The sequence below is a fragment of the Oscarella lobularis genome, chromosome 5 (genome assembly GCF_947507565.1).
Source record: "Oscarella lobularis chromosome 5, ooOscLobu1.1, whole genome shotgun sequence".
Taxonomy (NCBI): Eukaryota; Metazoa; Porifera; class Homoscleromorpha; order Homosclerophorida; family Oscarellidae; genus Oscarella; species Oscarella lobularis.
The window spans coordinates 905086-920918 of NC_089179.1; the positions used below are offsets into that span (position 1 = coordinate 905086).

Here is a 15833-nt window from a genome sequence, read left to right on the forward strand (position 1 = left end):
ATATACACCGCCTGCCGGAATATATACACCGCCTACTCTAATTTATTACACTAGTGAACAGTTCGCCAGTCCCTTGTAATTTTCCTGTAATTTATTACAGGAGAGAACAGTGGGCCAGTCCCTTGTAATTTTCCTGTAATTTATTACAGGAGTGAACAGTTGGCCAGTCCCTTGTAATTTTCCTGTAATTTATTACAGGAGAGAACAGTTGGCCAGTCCCTTGTAATTTTTCCTTAATTTATTACAGGAGAGAACAGTTGGCCAGTCCTTTTTAATTTCCTGTAATTTATTACAGGAGAGAACAGTTGGCCAGTTCCTTGTAATTTTTCTTTAGTTTACTACAGGAAAGAACAATTGGTCATTCCCTTGTAATTTTTCTTTAATTTATTACAGGAAAGAACAGTTGGCCAGTCCCTTGTAATTTCATTGTAATTTATTACACTAGAGAACAGTTGGCCAGTCCCTTGTAATTTCACTGTAATTTATTACAGGAAAGAACAGTTGGCCATTTCCTTGTAATTTCACTGTAATTTATTACAGGAGAGAACAGTTGTCCATTCTTTTGTAATTTCACTGTAATTTATTACAGGAGAGAACAGTTGGCCAGTCCCTTGTAATTTTCGTACAGGAAAGAACAATTGGCCAGTCCCTTGTAATTTCACTGTAATTTATTACACTAGTGAACAGTTGGCCAGTCCCTTGCAATTTTCCTGTAATTTATTACAGGAGAGAACAGTGGGCCAGTCCCTTGTAAGTTTCCTGTAATTTATTACAGGAGAGAACAGTTGGCCAGTCTCTTGTAATTTCATTGTAATTTATTACACTAGAGAACAGTTGGCCAGTCCCTTGTAATTTCCTGTAATTTATTACAGGAGAGAACAGTTGGCCAGTCCCTTGTAATTTTTCTGTAATTTATTACAGGAGAGAACAGTTGGCCAATCCCTTTTAATTTCCTGTAATTTATTACAGGAGAGAACAGTTGGCCAGTTCCTTGTAATTTCACTGTAATTTATTATACTAGAGAACAGTTGGCCAGTCCCTTGTAATTTTCCTGTAATTTATTAAGAGAACAGTTGGCCAGTCCTTTGTAATTTTTCTGTAATTTGTTACAGGAGAGAACAGTTGGCCAGTCCCTTGTAATTTCCTGTAATTTATTACAGGAGAGAACAGTTGGCCAGTCTTTTGTAATTTTCCTGTAATTTATTACAGGAGAGAACAGTTGGCCAGTCCCTTGTTATTTCACTGTAATTTTTTACACTAGAGAACAGTTGGCCAGTCCTTTGTAATTTTTCTGTAATTTATTACAGGAGAGAACAGTTGGCCAATCCCTTTTAATTTCCTGTAATTTATTACAGGAGAGAACAGTTGGCCAGTTCCTTGTAATTTTCCTGTAATTTATTACAGGAGAGAACAGTTAGCCTGTCCCTTGTAATTTCACTGTAATTTATTACACTAGAGAACAGTTGGCCGGTCCCTTCTAATTTTCCTGTAATTTATTAAGAGAACAGTTGGCCAGTCCTTTGTAATTTTTCTGTGATTTATTACAGGAGAGAACAGTTGGCCAGTCCCTTGTAATTTCCTGTAATTTATTACAGGAGAGAACAGTTGGCCAGTCCTTTGTAATTATTCTGTATGATTGAGGAATAGAAGAATACTTGATCATCGATGATAATATTCATCGTCATCACCATCAAGTACCCTTCTCTTTTTTCCTTCACGTTGCACCCTGCTTTATATTTTACTGTGACACCTGCAATTTCATGGAAGACAAACCGAGACATTTTTCCAAACTAAAACTTGTTACTTGTGTGCCGATTTTATTGCTGCATGCATAATTTTTTATAGGCTAGTATCCGTGTGTAAATGTTTTTTAGTGTATCTATGGAAACGTCCATCGCCTGGTAAATAGTAGATAGTATAGTAAATGGTAAATACGCATCTCTCAGTCACGTGTCTGCCACTGGTCAGGGGAGCCATGGCCAGCTTTCTTCTTGCCTTTTTCGTGCTCGCGATCTCTCCTTCGCTTCTCCTCGCCAATCGATCGCACGCAACCCACTGGAAAGGCGGCGTCGGCGTGTGGCATCCAAACGAAGAGAAGCCTCCGAACAGCTCATCGTCAGTCCGTGACGTTGTGAAGAACGCCACCTTGATGGCGAGTTCCGAGACGATTTCCCAAGGAGATATGGTCGTTGTGAGCTGGTCGGGCTATCTCCCGATTCCCCAGCGCAGCTGGATCGGCGTCTATTGCCCTCACACGGCCCAGTCGAGCGATTACCTCGACTACATTTGGCTCAACAATACGTCGATCACTGGATCCGTTCGACTCGGACCCATCGTCAACATGCGATGCCTTTTCGAATTTCGACTGTTCGACGAGAACGAAGAAGTGGTTGCAATCAGCAATCTCGTCCAGTTCGAAAAAGGCGAGATGGCGCCGTTGCAAGGACGACTTTCCCTCGTGAGAATGTTTATGCATACCTGCGAGATATCGAACTATTTATTTTTTTTTCAGACTCACAATACTGATGAAATGAGGGTCATGTGGGTGTCCAACACGGACGGACGCGCTGTTGTTCAGGTTTGCTCTGATGACGAATGTTTGCCTGCTACTCACATACATGACTTTAGTATGGTCCGTCTGATGATGACTTGTCTTCCCCGTCGACCGCTATTGGAACGTCTCACACGTACCAGGCCAGCGATATGTGCGGGCCTCCGGCAACGGTAGTTAGTGCAATGTGCTTTCGACATCCTGGCTACATGCATGATGCACTGATGACCGGCTTGAAACCAAGACAGAAATACAAGTTCGTATTTGAGAGACTTTCTTTCCTTGTATTTTGACACTTCACATCCAGATACCGTTTTGGTGATGGAGAAAACTGGTCTGAGTGGTTTTGGTTTCGGTCGGCTCGTCCTTCTGGGGATCCCAACTCACAAGGTTAGGTGAATCGTACTGTTGGGATTCAGTAAGAGTTGCTTTTGTATATAGTCAATATGTTTGCTTTTGGTGACTTGGGTGAATGGAAGACTATGCTGGAAGCTGAACCTTATGACAGATCCTACTCGACAATGTGGAGAATAGAAAATGATTTGGCTGCTGATAATGCTGACTATGATCTCCTATTACACGTTGGTGACATCTCGTGTAAGAGAAGCGCTTTTGTAATAAGCCCATTGATTCGAGTGCAATAGATGCTCGAGGCCTTGGATATCAGTGGGAAATGTTTGGTCGGCTGATAGAACCGACTGCCACGCGCATTCCCTATCACGTTGGCATTGGAAATCACGAGTACGATCACGTCGTCGGCGGAGAGAAAGACCCGAGCAAGGCGCCAGGTCAAGGATGGCACCCGGCGTGGGGTAATTACGGGGACGATTCTGGCGGAGAGTGCGCTGTACCCATGGTCAACCGTTTTCACATGTACCAATAGTCTTTCTTTGGTTGAAGTTTAGTAGCTTTTGTTCTAGGCCAGATGGGAATGGCAATGGGCTATTTTGGTACAGTCACGAATATGCCAATATTCACTTCACTTGGATTTCAACGGAGCATGATCCTTCCGCTGGCTCGCCCATGTACGAGTGGCTTGCCAACGACCTTGCTTCGGTCAATCGCAGCAGGACGCCCTGGCTGTTTTTGATGGGTCACAGACCCATTTACTCGTCCATGATCGAGATGGACCAAGACAGCCCCATCGATTGGTTAGAAGAAAAACGAGTCGTCATCCGCTCTCGACTTCCTTTTGACAGGAATAGAAACATACAATTCAGTCAGCGCGAGGCACTCGAAGATCTTCTGTTTAAGCATGGTGTGGATGTTACCTTGACCGGTCACTATCATTCATGTGAGCCTTAGATCAAAGACCGTGCCACAATCATGATACCCTGTGTTCCCAGATGAAAGAACGTGCCCAGTTTATAATGGAACGTGCCTTGGAGACCTCACCGATCCCCAAGCAACGATACACCTTATAATCGGAATGGCAGGAGCCATTCAAGACGACGGCAAGGTAAGGGAGATTAGTTAGGAAATGGATCCCTGATTGCCCTTCCTACAGCATTACGACGTGCCGTGGAGTCGCATAAGTTCCCTTGAATACGGCTACACGCGCTTATCGGTGGCCAATGCTACGCATCTGCACGTCGAGTACGTTCAGAATCACGCGGGAAATGTCTACGACGACGTTTGGATCGTCTCTAATCACGCGTGGCATCAGAAATAGAGGGCAGACACAGTGTGTTCCTCTATCAATCTGTGTGGATTCTGTATGTCATTAGAGCGCTACTAGAACTGATTGTTCTTCTTCTGCTGCTGTTTCTCTCTCAAAAAAGGTGTCCATGTTCCTTGTATGCTAGGCTTGTCCGTGTGCCACCATTTGTTTAGTTTCACCGATTTCTCGCCGGACATATCGCGCAGAGCGTTCACCTGCTTTCGTATTTGTTTCGCGTCGAAGTTTCTTGTTGAAACCACCCGACTGTTGCCGTTGACTAAGTGAGAAAGAGACTACTAGGCCTATCTTCCTGTTTTCCCTAGCGCGACAAACTTACGGAACTCTCCTACGAGTCTGGGGTGTCTTCCCGGTCTTTCTCGTACGTATACGGCTACTTCAGGACTGCTCGCAATAAATTCGTTCACTTCTTTTTCCAGATATTTCCTGCGGCCGCAGCCCTTCGCGTTCGCTTACTCGAGAAGAGACTTTTTGCTTTTTCCTACCTCATTCCTCGACTGCTCCCACCGTGCTCGCAGTACTGCAATGTTAGTCGCTTCAGCTGCCGAACGTAACGACCGAAGCCGTTTTTTACCGAAACGAAACGCGACATAGCAAAGCTGAGATAGGCGCGTGCGCAATGACACAATTCGTGCAGTTGGCACGGCAACAGGATATGGCTGTTGTGTTGAACTACGAAGACCTTCTCCGGCATTGCGTCGACGTTTTAGAATCGTTCGATGCTGATAGAGCGAGTGTTGACACTCATACAGCCGAGTATTTGAAGTCTCACTGTTGCCTGGTGCGCTCACAGCCCAAATGAAGTCTCACGCGCGTTTACGGCTGCTTTTGCAGGGTTGCGATGAAAGTTCGGCGACATTCGTACGCGAAGTCTTCTCTGGATGCGTTCAATTTCGGAAAATAACGAAAGTGAGGCTTCGTTTCAGTTGCTTTGAGCGACGCCGTTAGATCGAAGTCTTCAGGTCGTTACCGACAACTTCTATTTGAAACAAGGGAAAAATTTCAAACGAACTGATGTGAATTTACTCAGAGGTGCAATACCGTGTGCGTAGGGAAACGAAAATAGTGTACTGTACCGTCATTTTCACAGTGTTTGCCTATTTGGCCCTGTTTCGATTGGAAGAGCTTGGAATTGAACACTTCAAAAAATTTGTCAATACCCAACTACCACAGAAAATGCATAAAGTAAATAAGCTTGGCACCGGCAGTGGCTTTTTAAATTTTAATAAGCCTTTTTTTTAGTTTTTTTCTTTTCTATTTGATGAAACGTCTTTGAAGTCATGGCTAGCTACTGAAGTACGATAAAAATTGAATTATTCAGTTCACTTTATTGGCCTTCTGTAAACAGTGGTGCAAAGTATATGATGAGAAATTCGTTCAGGCTAATCTTGTATTGCCGTTACTTCGGTACAGTAATAGCACTCTCACTGCCCTCTTGTCAATTTTTTTCACGCAGGTGGCATTCTGAAATGCAGCAAGTACTTAGGCAACTGAAGGACAAGCTTGACAATGTCAAGAAACCACGACAGGTTCAAACAGCCACAGGTGATATACTTTCAATTTAGATTGTTTGGTTCTTACGGGTTTAGTGTAGAGCCAAAGCCGTTCAACTTGACTAAGCCAAGACCTCGGACTCTTCCCCTCCCTGAGAAAGTAAGGATCATCTCTTCAGCTATATAACGTTTATATTGTCTTATCTAATACAAGATTCCAAAATTGAAACCACATCGTCCAGTGAGCAAACGACCGATTGTTTACGGAATATGGAAGAGTGTTTTCTTTGCCTATAGGTTCCGGCCAGTACATACACTGCTCCATTTGAGATGGACTCTCTTGCTAAAACTAAGGAGTATAACAAGAAGAAGGCTGCTGTTAGTTACATACTGGAAGTGTATTTTAGAGCATCCACCGCTATTTCTGTTCTTAGGAATTACTTGACAAAATGGCAAAGAGTTCGCCAGCTTGTGCTGCTGCAGGAAAGTCAGAAAAAACTCTTCGGTTGATGGAAAAAATTAAAGAAGAGGAAGACGCCAAGTGAGCTTGGATATTTTTGTACGCTTGAAATTCAATAAATTGGCTATTCTAGACTCGACTTCAATTCTGCCAAAGCTCTTCCTGTACCTCCAGCAATTGTAAGACGCGGACTGCATATCCTTGTCTTGACCAAACACGTGTTTGCGTCATCAGAGTGACAACGTTCCAATTAAACTCAACACTGCTGCAATCTTGAGAGAGGGCGCTTTGTTCCATCGCAGGGAGAAAGAAGAAAAACAAAAGTTCTTGCTAGTGAAATATCGGCTTGGTGTGAAATAATCGTTTTATTTTTTAGACTGGCTGAACTTATTGCTGGAGGCAAAGATGCTTCGGAATTTTTGCAGTGGCAAGAGGAGAATAGACGGAAGGAATTGGAGGATGATATGGCCGAGATTGAGCGTCGTCATTTGATTGGTCAACTGAGTCACGAGGATGCAATATTGGCGAGACGACAATTGGACGTCGAGAATAGACAGAAAGTGTTGAAAATGAAAGAGGAATCAAGTCAGTTGATGCAGCTGTATTTGCAACGGAGACTAGAGGAGGAACAGGGAATGAGGTCAGCTCTTTTGTAGGTACATTCGCCTTTGTAAACGTCTTTTTTTAGGAAACTAGTCGAGGAAGTGATGAGCGGTCATCAGAACGCAAAAGAATCGGTAGCCAAAATGCGAGATATAAAGCAAAAGATTGGTAAAGTGACGTCGAGCGAATAAATGGATAAATCGTCTAAGATTTGATTGCAGTTAGAGAAGTCTCTAAAGAGAGTCAGGAGCTTCTAAAGAGAGCTTTAGAAGAGGCGAGTTTTGTTTGACATTTTCAAAATTGAGCTAAACGTTCAACTAGGCGGAGGAGGAGATGAAACGGAAAGTGGAACTGATTGGACTGATCAAAGCCTTTGAAAGCAAACCAATAATAAGGACTCAATTTGTCGACTTGACGTCGACAGCCGGTCAAGGTCTACTTTGTGAAATGTCCATAGCAGAGGTAGAGTAAACTGATGCAACTAACTCACTGTACAGACCGCGTGTCGTCGTCTCTAGTTGAGAGAGAGATTAGCTTGGCTAAAATCGGCTGAAGAGGAGGAGGAAGAGACGCGACGAGAGGAAATCGTTGCCGGAAAGCGAGCCAAAGAGCGAATGATTATTAGCACCCTTGGATCGATAGCGCGCCATAGAGCGGAACAAAGTCGAGCGGCAGCTGTCAAACAAGAACAGTTGAAGAGGGAGTCGCAGACTCGACTCGAAGTCGTCACTTCGAAGGTGCTTGGTCTGCAGCGACGTTTGGAAGCAAAGCGAGCGGAGCGACAGAGAATAATGACCGAATTGCAGACACCCCCGAAAACAAACAGTACTAGGAAGAGCGCTAGTGCAAAGGTTCAACTCAAGCTGTCCCCATCCGTTGAAATAATTAATAACGAACGATTTTAGCGACAAGCTGAGGAGAGGCGATGGAAGGACGTTGAGATCACGCGAGAGAAGTCCGCTGCGAGCAGAGCAAGAGGATTGGGTAATAATCAACGACCACGTGGTACGTGCATCCAGGCCCAGTGTGTTGCATACTCGAAATATAATTATATCTTATCTTTAGAAACTAGTGAACTGGCAAGCTAGCTCTCTGAAATGTAAATACAGTACCGTAGGCACAATTACAAATGTTTCACTAGCAGGGCTAAAATAACTCGCGCCACAGCCGGCTTGTTTACATACCACTAGCGCGCGCCGAATGGAGGCGGACGAAGTCGACTGGCTTTTCTCTGAGTACGTTCCGCCTGTTCTCCAGCAGCTAGAGGACTCGCTGAAGGTAATTGATGCGTGCGCGTTTGCTCGCACCAATTCTCACGACAATGCAAAAAGGACTGCGTCACTATTTTTGACCGAGCCGTTTCCTATAAACGATCGGGAGAACTCAAACCATTCGTACTCAAATCGAAAGAGTACTCATATAAATGATGCGTTCGCTCATTTGTTTGATATGCTGATTGACTCCAGTGTCGAAGGCCTGACGGGAGTCATCGTCCTCCACGGAGATAAAATCACGAAAGCCGTAAGACGAAGACCTCGACTCTGTTCTCATTTCTACTCTAATTTTAGACCATAAAATTGAGCCGGGCTCGAAGCGGTCGTCAGGAAACGAAACACGAGCTTTCCAGTAAAACTCCTTGGCATCTGAGCCAAGTTAGTGACAACTTTTATTTGAAAGAGAACTCTACGTTGTTTTCTCTTCCTAGATCTTGGACGCATCTAGCAATGTCAAGGCGGCGTTGGGAATTCTTGAAACGAGACGAAAACATTTGCAAACTATCAATGACGTCATTCAAGTATAGTTTGCTTAATTTTTGACAGGGTTTTGATGCTTCTCTTCAAGCTTGTTGAACTGCTGGCCGGGTATTTGTGTCAGGCTCACAAATGCATGACGGTTCCCTCTGCGAAGTTGAAATCGATATATCACATGAAATCTGAGGTTGCATTGTTTAATATCGAATAGAAATCATTTTATCTATCCTTTAGATTAATTTTCGACCTCCTTTACCTAATGATGTCTTGGTAAATTTTTTTATCTCGGCAAACAAGTTGGTTATGTCATTCTACATGCTGCAGGCATCATCGTCGTCATCTGGTGTATGATTTGAATGTATAGTACAGTAGAAGCAGAAGGTGAAATTTTATTTTAGAAATCGTCTGATGGAAAGACAAAGACGATGTCAGTGGAATAGCAATTTGGAATGCTATATATGTGTGTGTGCTACTTTAGAGAAATAAGGTCCCAACTGATGGAGGTTCTTCATCATTATGAAGTAAATATCTTAACTGTGCCGCAACAACCTTAGAGAATCATTTTTTAGGTTGATTCTCTTGTTCCCTGGCTGGACGAAGTACTTGATATCGTGCCCATGACGCTAGCGTCTTGCCAGCAACTTTTGCAAAAGGTAAACCAGTCATGGACCTCAAGTATGTCAAATCAACGATCATTCACAGATATCGTTGACATCGTAATTGAAATGGCTCTAACAGCCAAGCTGCATGCATTTATGAGAGTATTACGATATACACTTAGTGGGTGTAGTCTGGTGTAGTGTCATCTACCGGTAAATAAAACGCAGGTGCGCGCGCTCTCTCACTGTAAATGGCCGAACCGCCGAAAGTGACGGGCCTGTCTCCTAACTCTGCAACTCCCGGCACTCGCATAACGATCCGCGGTCAGAATCTTGGCCTGAACGCCAAAGATGTCATCGGTAAGAACTCGGGGAGAAGCGAAGAGTACGACGCAAGACCTCCCCCATCCCCACAGGTCTAACAGTCTGCAAGTTCGACTGCCTCGCGTGGGCCGAATGGAAATCGTCGAGCAAAATCGTCTGCCGAACGGGAGCGGGCGAGGGTCGCGGCGAAGTGATCGTGACGACGAGATCGGGCGGCGTCGGAACGTGCACGGTCACCTTCCGCGGCTACATCGAAAACATAGGCAAGGGGGGAGGGGGGAGAATACGCGCGTCCTTCGACGTCGAATCCTCGTGTAGGACCCCTACAAGAATCCGCTGTGTGGATCGACGAACCGGACGTTACGGACGGCAACGACAAGGCGCAAATGGTGAAGCGAAGGGATCCGCTCGGCTTCGATCACGTTCTCGACTTGCCGTCGACCGAAGACGAATTAGAGGAAATTTATCCGGAGGGAAGCGGCGAAATTACGGCCGATAATTTCGTTCCCGCCTGGTATCTGCTCGAGTATCATCGAAATACGTCGTGAGGAGGAGACTCTCGATCTGCTCGCGTCGGTGACGTCACTTTTTGACGTCACTTTTTTCTAGTTTCGAAGACATCAAAATGGGATTGAAGCATCTTTCGGCACAAGTTGCCAAGCGCAAACGCGGTCCCATTGAGTTTGTGAAGCGTAATATAAACACGTTTTTGCGATGCTACGACACGCTGAATGGTTGGAATTTACGTCCAGGCGTTTTCTTTTTTTTTTCTAATTGGACGTCTTACTAGACGTGAATCAGATGCTACTTCGCAGCGAGAGCAAATGCGAAGGCGGCACGATGACCGACAAAATGGAACGACTCGTAAAGGGTGCGAGGATAGGCCGATGCAGTGACGACTTCCGTCTACTGTATCTGTCTGTCTAGAGGCCAGCAAGACTGCGGACGAATTGTTCGCCGACGTTCTACAGCGCAAAGAGAAGGCGGATGCTACTCGAAATGCGCTGAGTGTGCTGCAACGATATCGATTTCTCTTCAGTTTGCCGAGAACTCTCGAGCGCAATATTCGCAACGTGAGAGAGAGACAGAGAGAATGACGCCTTTTTGTTCCGTAGAGACGATAGACTCTAGGAAGAATACGATGCAGTCATTAATGGATATGAAAGTGCAAAGTCGTTGTTTGCCGGTACTGACGTCCAGGCGTTTAAAAGAGGTAAACTGACTGAATTGAACGTGTACGGAGCTTGAACCGCGGCTTTGTCGCTTTTAGTTATGGTGGAAGTTGAGAGTTTGGTTGAAAAGGGCAGGGAAAAATTGAGATTGAAGCTGCAAGAAAATCCCGCCAAGTTCGACGACAGAAAGAGATTGATTCGGTTTGTTTTTTTTTTCTTATACCACTGCTACCGCGTCCTTTACGTTCGATGCTCTCTCATTTTGTAGGTATCTTGTTCAGCTGAACGCGGAAGAGGATCCTGCGTGGAGTTGTCTCACGGGCCAATACCATTGGATTATCAGACGAATGGAAAAATGCAAGAACGACTATCAAACAGGCACAGAAGACCTTTCCCACAATTCAACGAAGAATGTTAAAAAATTGAAATTTCAGGACCAGACGGTCTTCCCCTTGTCACCACCACAGCAACTGACGGCGAAATTCAAACGCACGCGTATCCTAGAAAGTTCTCCGTCACCAGCTCGGGTGGTTCAGGATCCGAGTCGCACAGTCCTCAACGTATGCTCAGCTTTCAAGGCGCCGGCTCGTCAAGTCAGCTCATAATTAGGACATTATTTTATCGAAAAAAAGAAAACGCGATGCGTAGATATTTGGTCGCGATTCGAGACGACAGCTCCCAAAGCGGTTCGATTTGTCGAAGAACTGTGCGATCTCATACTAGCTCAGGAGAACGTGCCCGACCTGTGGCAACTGGCCCAAGCTTACTTTTCGGGACAGCTAGTTCAGTGGCAACGCGAACAGGACGACGAATCGGTGCGATCGAAACGAGAAGAAGAATTTCAGGTTTTTCTTTTCATAGTCTCTCTCTCTTATACCTATTTCATTGTAAAGGGATTTGTTTGCCTATAGAATATGCTTGCTTCTATGCTGGATTTATTCTCAGACCTACTTGGGCTGACGTTCTTTCCTGATGAGTACGGATTGATGAACGAGGCTCGAAAGGCTCAAATTGGATCGTGGGTTCCGTTTGAGACGATCAAACAAGGCGTTGGCGACGCGTGGCTTCCGTTCTGTCTTCGCTTGGTTAGGTAAGAGATTTATTTATTTATCTTGTTGGAGGAGCAAAAAGACGTTGGGGTCTAGATCATCCTATAGCTCGCTGTCTCAGCTTCAGCTTTCATTGGGAACGCTAAAGAACGTTGAAAGTGTTGCGTTCAAGTTGAGACTTCATTGCGTGGGTCGTATGTTTGATAAGGCAAAGCGAGGTAGGGAACGTTTACTGTAGTTTTCCGCTATAGTGATGTCGGGGTTTTTTTTAGACATTCAGAGTCTGAAAGCTCGCGAAGATTGGAAGACGGAGACGGATGAGTGCGGCTGCGTTACTAGTTTGGTACGGCGAATATCTTCTTTCTGTATGCTCAATGGCACGAAATTCTCTAGCCGGTGTTGTTTGAAAACATATGCGTGGAGTCTCTTTTGTCGGTTAGGGAAATAGTCACGGAAGCGAAACCGGGAGAAAGTTATGTAAGGAGAGACGATGTTGCGTTTCGGTTCTCCTGTATTCGTTTTTAGCACGCGTCGTACTTGGAACCTCTTCGAACGACGACAGCAGATCTTTTGTCGGAATGTTTTCAAGTAAATGAAACGAATCGAGTACGCTAGGAAGGACACACGATGTTTTTTTTGCTTAGGTTTTTGCAGACGTCTTGGATACGTTGGCTCTGTATCAAGAGGTCGGATCATCTACGAAAAAAGGGTACGTAGGTGATAATTTAGTAGTCTTCATGACAATAGCAATTTGCAGGAGCCTTGGACCAACTTCGTACTATGTGTTCCGGAGTGTGGAATCTCTGAACGATTTAGACGAAGATGACTACATGCCTACCAGAGTAATTCATGATATTGCCTGTTGCAGGTCTGGTGGTAGTTTTGGATGCCTATGCGTTTGCAGGAAAAGCAATTGCTCATTGTCATGAGTAATGGAATTTACACTCATAGTCGGGTCATTCCGAAGATTATTGACTATTATCGAAGTCACGGCTATCCGGATTGGAAGAACGTTCGTCAAGTATGATCCATATCTTGCTGTGTTGGATATATGGGCAGAATTAGGCTCCTCTAGACCGCTCACGAAATATTAGAAAGGGTGGATTCTAAGTTATACGAAGTGTACATTGAGTGCAAAGAACTTCCTATTGTTGGAGCCCTAGAGCCTGGTTTTGTAGCAGGAGATTGGGACTGGGAAGAGTGTCATGCTCCGAAAGGTGAGAACATGCGCAGCATACCGTTGCGCATTAATGAACATATCTGTATAGATGTAAGAGGCTATCTAAAGGAAATTCTTTTGAAAATGGTCAAAGTTCATGCTGAGGTTAGAATCAATTTTTATTTTTAATGATTAGGTCATGTGGTTGCGCAGGTCTATTCTGTTGCACCGTCACTTTTGGCTCGCATTTTTGGTCGGTTGATTAGTGGCGTTGTCGACGAAATGTGCCGGCTTTTCGAGTGTATTGAAGGATTCAGCGAGAACGGAATTGCTCAGGTCTGCTTGTAGTAAAGCCTACTTACTAGCCGTTGGTCTACAGATTGTCTATGAAGGCTCAATTGGAATTGACTGTTCTGGAAAATTTCCTCACGAAATACATTAGTGCAGAAGCAAAGTATGCATTCCTTATTTTATTTCATAACAATTAATTAATTAGACATCTGTTCACAGAGACAAACTAGACGTCGTGTTCAATTCTGTGAGCCATCTTGACCCTCAAATGCAGACGTGAGCTAATGCCGTGACAGACAATAGTAACTATATCTGCATTCTGTTCTAGAGTCGTCGATGCGTTGGTTCGTAACTTCAGACAACGAACGAAATTTCAATTTGCAGCTCTTCTTCCATCTACCCAGGACCTTTTATTGTAGAAGAATTATGCATGTCATGTACGCCCAGGAGAAACTATCGATTCACGCATGGTATGCTTAGCTCACGCTACCCGACTTACAAACGAAAGAATTCCATGGCTTCTACCGTGCCTACAGGCGGCGATTTAATTCTCGACGGCGACGATCTAAGTTTCGAAAGCGAAGAAGTCGACGGCGAGCGTCTTAGCGTGATAGTCGTTTATCCCCAACGCGCCTCCGTCATCTCAGTGAGCGAAATTCTTCAGAAACTCTTCCCCGACGTCCAACGCTCCCAGCTCTACAATCGCCTGTCGCGCAGCAACATCAAGCAAAAGGCGCTGAGCGCTCGCTTGGTCTCCCAACTCCGAGACGCCGGCGCCATTCCTGCGTCGACGCATCGCCCGAGTGTCGTCAGTCGCGACGACGCTCTCAAAATCATTGCCAATCTGAAAAAATCCCCAATCGTTCCGCGACCGAGACGACCCAAGGACGAAACGGATTGGAGTGGAAGAGCGGAGACGCGCGACGGAGAGGCGATAGGCGACGCCGACGCGAATCACGCCGACGACGTCGAAGACGACGACGAGGAAGCGATCGGGGACGACGACGACGACGATTTCTTTCTTCCCGGCACCGCACCGCCGAAAGAGAAACGGAGGGGAGGAAAGAGCCGGATGATGACTGAGAAGGTTAGCGGCGTCTTGACGACGACGACGACGTCATCCAAATGTGGACGCGGTCGCAAGCAGTGTCCTCATTGTCAGAGAAAAGTGGCTACGTGTCGTACGAAGTGTCCGGATTGTTCCTATCAGTTTGTCGTCACTCCGCCTAAGGTGAATGACGGAGACGGTGGCGGAGCCCTTTCGTCTGCTTCTCCGGCGGTGACAAAGTCGCCGCCGCCGCCGCCGCCGCCGCCGCCGCCGTCATCGTCGAGGCAAGAAACGGCAAAGAGACAGGGAAACGGGAAGAGGAGGCGGAATAGAAAGAAAGGTATGAGTACTAGGGACCCCTTTGATTGTCTCATCAGACGTTCTTTCGCGTAGACACCGCTGAAGGCCCGTCGAGCAAAACGAGTCGTTCTAACGGCGGTGGAAGCGAAAGCGAGAGTGAAATGAATCAGCGCAGCAATGGTGCGGCTCCCGAGGCAAAGAAATCCGCTGCGGCTATGAACGACTTGGAGTCTCGCACTGTTAGCGGCGGTCCCGTTGGCAAGGGCTACAAACGATGCCCCAAATGCGGAAAAGTGCAAAATGCTAGCTGCGTGAAGTGTGCTAAATGCAGTTTCGTTTTCGTTCACAAATCGCGTATGTCTGACACTATACAAGGCAAACGTTCTGGTTCATCTTTTATTGTGATTTAGCAAATGGCTCGAAAGTCACTAGCAGACACCGATACACGGGAAGGCCTGTGATGGGCTACAAGTCCAGATCAACGTCAGCAGCCAAGCTCAGTAGCTCTCCCAAGAATCAGGGTAAGCAATAAAATATTTCTCTGCCAATATATCAGCAAACGTCTTTCATCTCCTCTTCCTCTCAAGATAAATCATCTAATGGTGGGGGTGGCAGTGGCGTAATTAAGAATCGGATCGTACGCGAACAGAGTGGAAATTTGGTAGACGTAGCAGGTCTGTATTATCGAAGTCGCGAAGCCAAGAGACGAGCAACGGTTGAACCATACATTCAACAACGTTCAGACCAAGGTAGAAGAGATTGGGATAGTGGATAAGGTTTTATTTTCTTACTGCAGGAGAAAGCCCCGTTCTAAAACAGGGCTACTCGTCAGTGGGAGAGCAGTGCATGGCCGACATGATAGAATGCCTGTCTAATGACGGAATTATCAGTGCTCTTCGATCCGTGTATGATAAACAGATGGAAGACTTTCAAGCCATCGAAAAGGCCTATAAGAGTATGCAAGCCAGCAAGCAAGCATCAGTTTTGAAAAAATGGGGGTTTTCTTCTAGACACGGTTACTTCGTACGACGAGGCTGTGTCATTGCAAGAGGAATCTGAACGAGAAATTCTGACAGCTAGTCAGGCAGCAGGTGAATTGACCGTACAACTGGCAGCTAGTCAACAGGAATTGCGTCAGTTAGAGGAGGATCTGAATGTGGCACTTGAGACAAAAGAGAAGGCAAAGAGGGATTTCGAAAAGCGATGCTTAGAGCAAGAGCTTCTACGAATAAAACTGAAGGAGGTACTTGGAGATGACTATACGCCAACTATATATTAGAATAGCAAGTAAATGCAGAGTTTTTTCGTGGTTGATCGAGTTAATTTTGTGTTAGAAATTGATAATTAATGACATC

General features: G+C 45.4%; 6 protein-coding genes across 7 annotated transcripts; 5 read left to right on the forward strand and 1 right to left on the reverse strand.

Moving 5' to 3' along the window:
* Positions 1 to 1956: 1956 nt before the first annotated feature.
* On the forward strand, positions 1957 to 4396 carry LOC136186846 (uncharacterized). The gene is made up of 10 exons (XM_065974317.1): positions 1957 to 2458; positions 2513 to 2578; positions 2629 to 2807; positions 2859 to 2941; positions 2993 to 3148; positions 3196 to 3424; positions 3472 to 3702; positions 3751 to 3845; positions 3898 to 4010; positions 4059 to 4396. The coding sequence occupies exons 1-10, from the start codon at positions 1976 to 1978 to the stop codon at positions 4221 to 4223; spliced, it is 1800 nt and encodes a 599-aa protein (XP_065830389.1). The 5' UTR covers positions 1957 to 1975; the 3' UTR covers positions 4224 to 4396.
* LOC136186874 (large ribosomal subunit protein mL43-like) lies at positions 4207 to 4836 on the reverse strand. The gene is made up of 3 exons (XM_065974347.1): positions 4715 to 4836; positions 4549 to 4655; positions 4207 to 4488 (listed from the first exon to the last, which is right to left on the reverse strand). The coding sequence occupies exons 1-3, from the start codon at positions 4819 to 4821 to the stop codon at positions 4286 to 4288; spliced, it is 417 nt and encodes a 138-aa protein (XP_065830419.1). The 5' UTR covers positions 4822 to 4836; the 3' UTR covers positions 4207 to 4285.
* Positions 4837 to 4851: 15 nt separating this feature from the next.
* On the forward strand, positions 4852 to 7928 carry LOC136186843 (cilia- and flagella-associated protein 99-like). The gene is made up of 20 exons (XM_065974314.1): positions 4852 to 5010; positions 5064 to 5138; positions 5192 to 5261; positions 5320 to 5414; positions 5472 to 5525; positions 5578 to 5636; positions 5686 to 5774; positions 5824 to 5882; positions 5937 to 5963; positions 6020 to 6100; positions 6157 to 6263; positions 6316 to 6361; positions 6417 to 6505; positions 6559 to 6822; positions 6871 to 6953; positions 7007 to 7059; positions 7107 to 7247; positions 7304 to 7636; positions 7691 to 7790; positions 7851 to 7928. The coding sequence occupies exons 1-20, from the start codon at positions 4885 to 4887 to the stop codon at positions 7871 to 7873; spliced, it is 1974 nt and encodes a 657-aa protein (XP_065830386.1). The 5' UTR covers positions 4852 to 4884; the 3' UTR covers positions 7874 to 7928.
* A 49-nt stretch (positions 7929 to 7977) lies between these two features.
* Positions 7978 to 9387, forward strand: LOC136186867 (protein rogdi homolog). 2 transcript variants are annotated; one of them, XM_065974341.1, is made up of 12 exons: positions 7978 to 8063; positions 8117 to 8196; positions 8252 to 8306; positions 8354 to 8437; positions 8491 to 8580; positions 8628 to 8723; positions 8771 to 8806; positions 8861 to 8881; positions 8935 to 8963; positions 9015 to 9057; positions 9106 to 9189; positions 9239 to 9387. In XM_065974341.1, exons 1-12 carry the CDS (start codon positions 7986 to 7988, stop codon positions 9254 to 9256), a joined length of 714 nt encoding a protein of 237 aa, XP_065830413.1. In that variant the 5' UTR covers positions 7978 to 7985; the 3' UTR covers positions 9257 to 9387. The 2 variants fall into 2 exon arrangements, with proteins under 2 accessions (XP_065830413.1, XP_065830412.1); XM_065974340.1 differs by having other exon boundaries at positions 8771 to 8881.
* Positions 9368 to 13614, forward strand: LOC136186839 (exocyst complex component 2-like). Its single transcript, XM_065974308.1, has 25 exons — positions 9368 to 9495; positions 9552 to 9722; positions 9778 to 10003; positions 10069 to 10193; positions 10250 to 10330; positions 10387 to 10532; positions 10591 to 10672; positions 10730 to 10832; positions 10900 to 11009; positions 11066 to 11224; positions 11280 to 11476; positions 11543 to 11721; positions 11777 to 11898; positions 11953 to 12023; positions 12074 to 12157; positions 12206 to 12268; positions 12325 to 12389; positions 12438 to 12522; positions 12585 to 12701; positions 12756 to 12897; positions 12949 to 13004; positions 13053 to 13175; positions 13232 to 13293; positions 13350 to 13406; positions 13459 to 13614. Exons 1-25 carry the CDS (start codon positions 9387 to 9389, stop codon positions 13547 to 13549), a joined length of 2826 nt encoding a protein of 941 aa, XP_065830380.1. The 5' UTR covers positions 9368 to 9386; the 3' UTR covers positions 13550 to 13614.
* On the forward strand, positions 13555 to 15831 carry LOC136186844 (uncharacterized). Its single transcript, XM_065974315.1, has 6 exons — positions 13555 to 14518; positions 14572 to 14832; positions 14889 to 14999; positions 15066 to 15227; positions 15275 to 15433; positions 15489 to 15831. Exons 1-6 carry the CDS (start codon positions 13561 to 13563, stop codon positions 15755 to 15757), a joined length of 1920 nt encoding a protein of 639 aa, XP_065830387.1. The 5' UTR covers positions 13555 to 13560; the 3' UTR covers positions 15758 to 15831.
* The last annotated feature ends 2 nt before the right edge of the window (positions 15832 to 15833 follow it).

What these genes read in the sequence shown, in the direction of transcription:
- LOC136186846 (XM_065974317.1), top strand. Translation starts at nt 1,976, where the DNA reads ATGGCCAGCTTTCTTCTTGCCTTTTTCGTGCTCGCGATCTCTCCTTCG. An exon ending in TGCAAGGACGACTTTCCCTC is followed by an intron (nt 2,459 to 2,512) that starts GTGAGAATGTTT and finishes TTTTTTTTTCAG; the next exon opens with ACTCACAATACTGATGAAAT. An exon ending in CAAGACAGCCCCATCGATTG is followed by an intron (nt 3,703 to 3,750) that starts GTTAGAAGAAAA and finishes TCCTTTTGACAG; the next exon opens with GAATAGAAACATACAATTCA.
- LOC136186874 (XM_065974347.1), bottom strand. Translation starts at nt 4,821, where the DNA reads ATGTCGCGTTTCGTTTCGGTAAAAAACGGCTTCGGTCGTTACGTTCGG. An exon ending in GGGAGCAGTCGAGGAATGAG is followed by an intron (nt 4,656 to 4,714) that starts GTAGGAAAAAGC and finishes CTGCGGCCGCAG; the next exon opens with GAAATATCTGGAAAAAGAAG. An exon ending in CAGACTCGTAGGAGAGTTCC is followed by an intron (nt 4,489 to 4,548) that starts GTAAGTTTGTCG and finishes TTTCTCACTTAG; the next exon opens with TCAACGGCAACAGTCGGGTG.
- LOC136186843 (XM_065974314.1), top strand. Translation starts at nt 4,885, where the DNA reads ATGGCTGTTGTGTTGAACTACGAAGACCTTCTCCGGCATTGCGTCGAC. An exon ending in TGATGTGAATTTACTCAGAG is followed by an intron (nt 5,262 to 5,319) that starts GTGCAATACCGT and finishes TCATTTTCACAG; the next exon opens with TGTTTGCCTATTTGGCCCTG. An exon ending in TTCCTGTACCTCCAGCAATT is followed by an intron (nt 6,362 to 6,416) that starts GTAAGACGCGGA and finishes TTGCGTCATCAG; the next exon opens with AGTGACAACGTTCCAATTAA.
- LOC136186867 (XM_065974340.1), top strand. Translation starts at nt 7,986, where the DNA reads ATGGAGGCGGACGAAGTCGACTGGCTTTTCTCTGAGTACGTTCCGCCT. An exon ending in GATGGAAAGACAAAGACGAT is followed by an intron (nt 8,964 to 9,014) that starts GTCAGTGGAATA and finishes GTGCTACTTTAG; the next exon opens with AGAAATAAGGTCCCAACTGA. An exon ending in AGGTTCTTCATCATTATGAA is followed by an intron (nt 9,058 to 9,105) that starts GTAAATATCTTA and finishes ATCATTTTTTAG; the next exon opens with GTTGATTCTCTTGTTCCCTG.
- LOC136186839 (XM_065974308.1), top strand. Translation starts at nt 9,387, where the DNA reads ATGGCCGAACCGCCGAAAGTGACGGGCCTGTCTCCTAACTCTGCAACT. An exon ending in TCGAGCGCAATATTCGCAAC is followed by an intron (nt 10,533 to 10,590) that starts GTGAGAGAGAGA and finishes GATAGACTCTAG; the next exon opens with GAAGAATACGATGCAGTCAT. An exon ending in TTTTGTCGGAATGTTTTCAA is followed by an intron (nt 12,269 to 12,324) that starts GTAAATGAAACG and finishes TTTTTTGCTTAG; the next exon opens with GTTTTTGCAGACGTCTTGGA.
- LOC136186844 (XM_065974315.1), top strand. Translation starts at nt 13,561, where the DNA reads ATGTCATGTACGCCCAGGAGAAACTATCGATTCACGCATGGTATGCTT. An exon ending in GAGGCGGAATAGAAAGAAAG is followed by an intron (nt 14,519 to 14,571) that starts GTATGAGTACTA and finishes TCTTTCGCGTAG; the next exon opens with ACACCGCTGAAGGCCCGTCG. An exon ending in CATCGAAAAGGCCTATAAGA is followed by an intron (nt 15,434 to 15,488) that starts GTATGCAAGCCA and finishes GTTTTCTTCTAG; the next exon opens with ACACGGTTACTTCGTACGAC.